The following is a 2,174-nucleotide window of genomic DNA, read 5'->3' as shown; positions in this document are numbered from 1 at the left end:
GCCAGTGAGCTGCGCCCAACCTGAGCTGCTGCTGAGTTGCCAATGGGCGGCCGGATGGCTCAGCAGGTGAGAGCTCGTGCTCCTAACAACAAGGTTGCCAGTTCCACTCCTGCATGAGATGGTGGGCTCCCCCCGCTCCCCCGCAACTGATTGAAAGCAGCGACTGGACTTGGAGCTGAGCTTGCGCCCTGCACAACTAAGATTGAAGGACAACAACTTGACTCAGAGCTGATGCGTTCTGGGAAAAACACACTGTTCCCCTTCCCTGATTCCCCAACACTGTTCCCTTCCCCAATTCCCCAATAAAATCTTTAAAAAAAAACCAAACAGTGAGAGAAGGCCCAAGATGCTCCCCAGGCCCCATACTCCTGCCCAGCATGGGCCTGTCCACCCCCCCCAACCCCCGCTCCCCACTCCCAGTGATTTTGTGAGCCCAGCCTGGGTATTCCAGCTGCCAACTTGCTGTGTGACCTTGTGCAGGTCCCTACACCTTTCTGGGCCTCAGCCTTGGACTTTCATGAGATTGGGAGGACCAGAGGACACAGCAGGAAACCAAATGACCCTCCCTTACCTAGGAAGGTAGGAACTGAGCTGGATAGACCTGGGTTAAAATTCCAGCCCCGCTAGCTTCTCATAAGGGGACCTTGTACAAATTGTTCAACCTTTCTGTGCCTCTGTTTTTTTCACCTCTCAAAGGTGGAGATAACAGAACCCACTTCACAGGGTGCTTGCAAGGATGACATGATCTAATTCCTTGGCTCTCAATCCTGGCTGCACATTAGAACACCCTCTGGGAGCTGTAAAAATCTTGATGCCCAGGCCCACGCCAGGCCAAATGCGTCAGTTCTGAGTGCAGCCTGGACACCAGGGCTTTCTAAACATCTTCATGACGTTCCGGGGACATCCAGGGCTGAGAACCAGTCCTCACACATTCAAAACACTTAGCACAGGGCCCAGCACAGTGTTTGTTAGGGCTTGTTATTTCTACTGCAGTTAATAGTGAGTAGCTGTAACAACTCCCCACCCGGCCTCCATTTTACAGATGGGAAAACTGAGTTCCAGAGAGAGGATCTGACTCGTAAGCATGGCAGTCTGAGTTGGAACGCAGTCCACGGCTTTTTCTGCACATCATTTTTAAAAATGCTCCAAGCCAGCAAGGCATACATGAAGGATTGTGTGTGGGATCCAGGCATGGTAACGTTTGGGTGAAGGGAGGAATCTCGGGGCTTTCCCAACACCCTTCAAATCCCACCACATCCTCTTCTGCCCTGGGGAGGGTCTTATTTCAGAAGGAAAGGGAAAAAGAGATGGAAGGGAAGCCCGCTTGCCTGGAGGGANGAACGCACTGCAGCCTGAAGAAAGAAGTCCTCAAACTCGGCGTGGGCTTTCTCCACTGTCTCCAAGCTTCCATCCTTGGGGGTCAGCGCTTGCAGGCACCGGCTTCCTTCCTGCTCCATCCAGCTGCTGACCTGGGGCAGGGGAGGGAGGTCAGGACTTGAGGGGCTCCTGGGGAGACATCCCTTGGCCAGCTCCCTGACTTCCTTGGAGGCTGAGGTCTTCATGTCCTCAGTCACTCAGTGGCTGGGCCTGTGTCACTCATTGGCCTGGAGTGAAACCCTCCCAGTTTGGGGAAGAAAAAGGGACAACTTGGGGAGAGGGGGTGCATTGTCATATTCTACAAATATCTGAAGGAAAAAGGGCTCCCTGAGTGGGACTTCTGAGCATCTGGCCTGGCCAGTGTCCTGCACACAGCAGGCCCTCAGGGCACATGCGTCTGCATGAAGTCACAGGGGGGCAAATTTCAGCTCACTCTAACAACTCCGTCTGCCCAATCATAAAAGGGGCAGCCTCAGAAACGATGAGCTTCTGACCCCTGAGGGCACACAAACAGTGCTGCTTCTGCTGCTGTAGAAGAAGGTGCTCAGGCCTGCTATGAACTCACTGTGTGAATTTGGCAAGGCACTTCCCCTTCTGGGGTATCTTCAAGAGTATGTATTCATTCATTTCTAACCTCGCAAAGCTCACTGTGGCAGGCACTAAGATTATCCCCCATTTAACAGAGGGAGAAACCAAGGCACTGAACAGTTAAGGTACTTGTCTGGGGTCACACTGCCAGTAAGTGCCAGAGTCAGGATTGGAACCCAGGCCATCTGGCTGCAGAGCACAGTGTGCTC

At 53.2% G+C, this 2,174-nt stretch overlaps 1 protein-coding gene across 1 annotated transcript in view; it reads right to left on the bottom strand.

The window, feature by feature from the left end:
• The window catches only part of KIAA1755 (KIAA1755 ortholog), a 50,829-nt gene that overhangs the window by 12,483 nt on the left and 36,172 nt on the right, over positions 1–2,174 (bottom strand). The window contains exon 13 of the mRNA XM_019625060.1: positions 1,347–1,573. Within this exon, the coding sequence (XP_019480605.1) occupies positions 1,347–1,573 (227 nt within the window). The remainder of the gene's footprint in view (positions 1–1,346; positions 1,574–2,174) is intronic.

This window comes from Hipposideros armiger, unplaced genomic scaffold (assembly GCF_001890085.2).
Source record: "Hipposideros armiger isolate ML-2016 unplaced genomic scaffold, ASM189008v1 scaffold_613, whole genome shotgun sequence".
Classification (NCBI taxonomy): Eukaryota; Metazoa; Chordata; class Mammalia; order Chiroptera; family Hipposideridae; genus Hipposideros; species Hipposideros armiger.
Note: the sequence above shows the minus strand (reverse complement) of the source record. Positions and strands in the feature narration are given on the sequence as shown.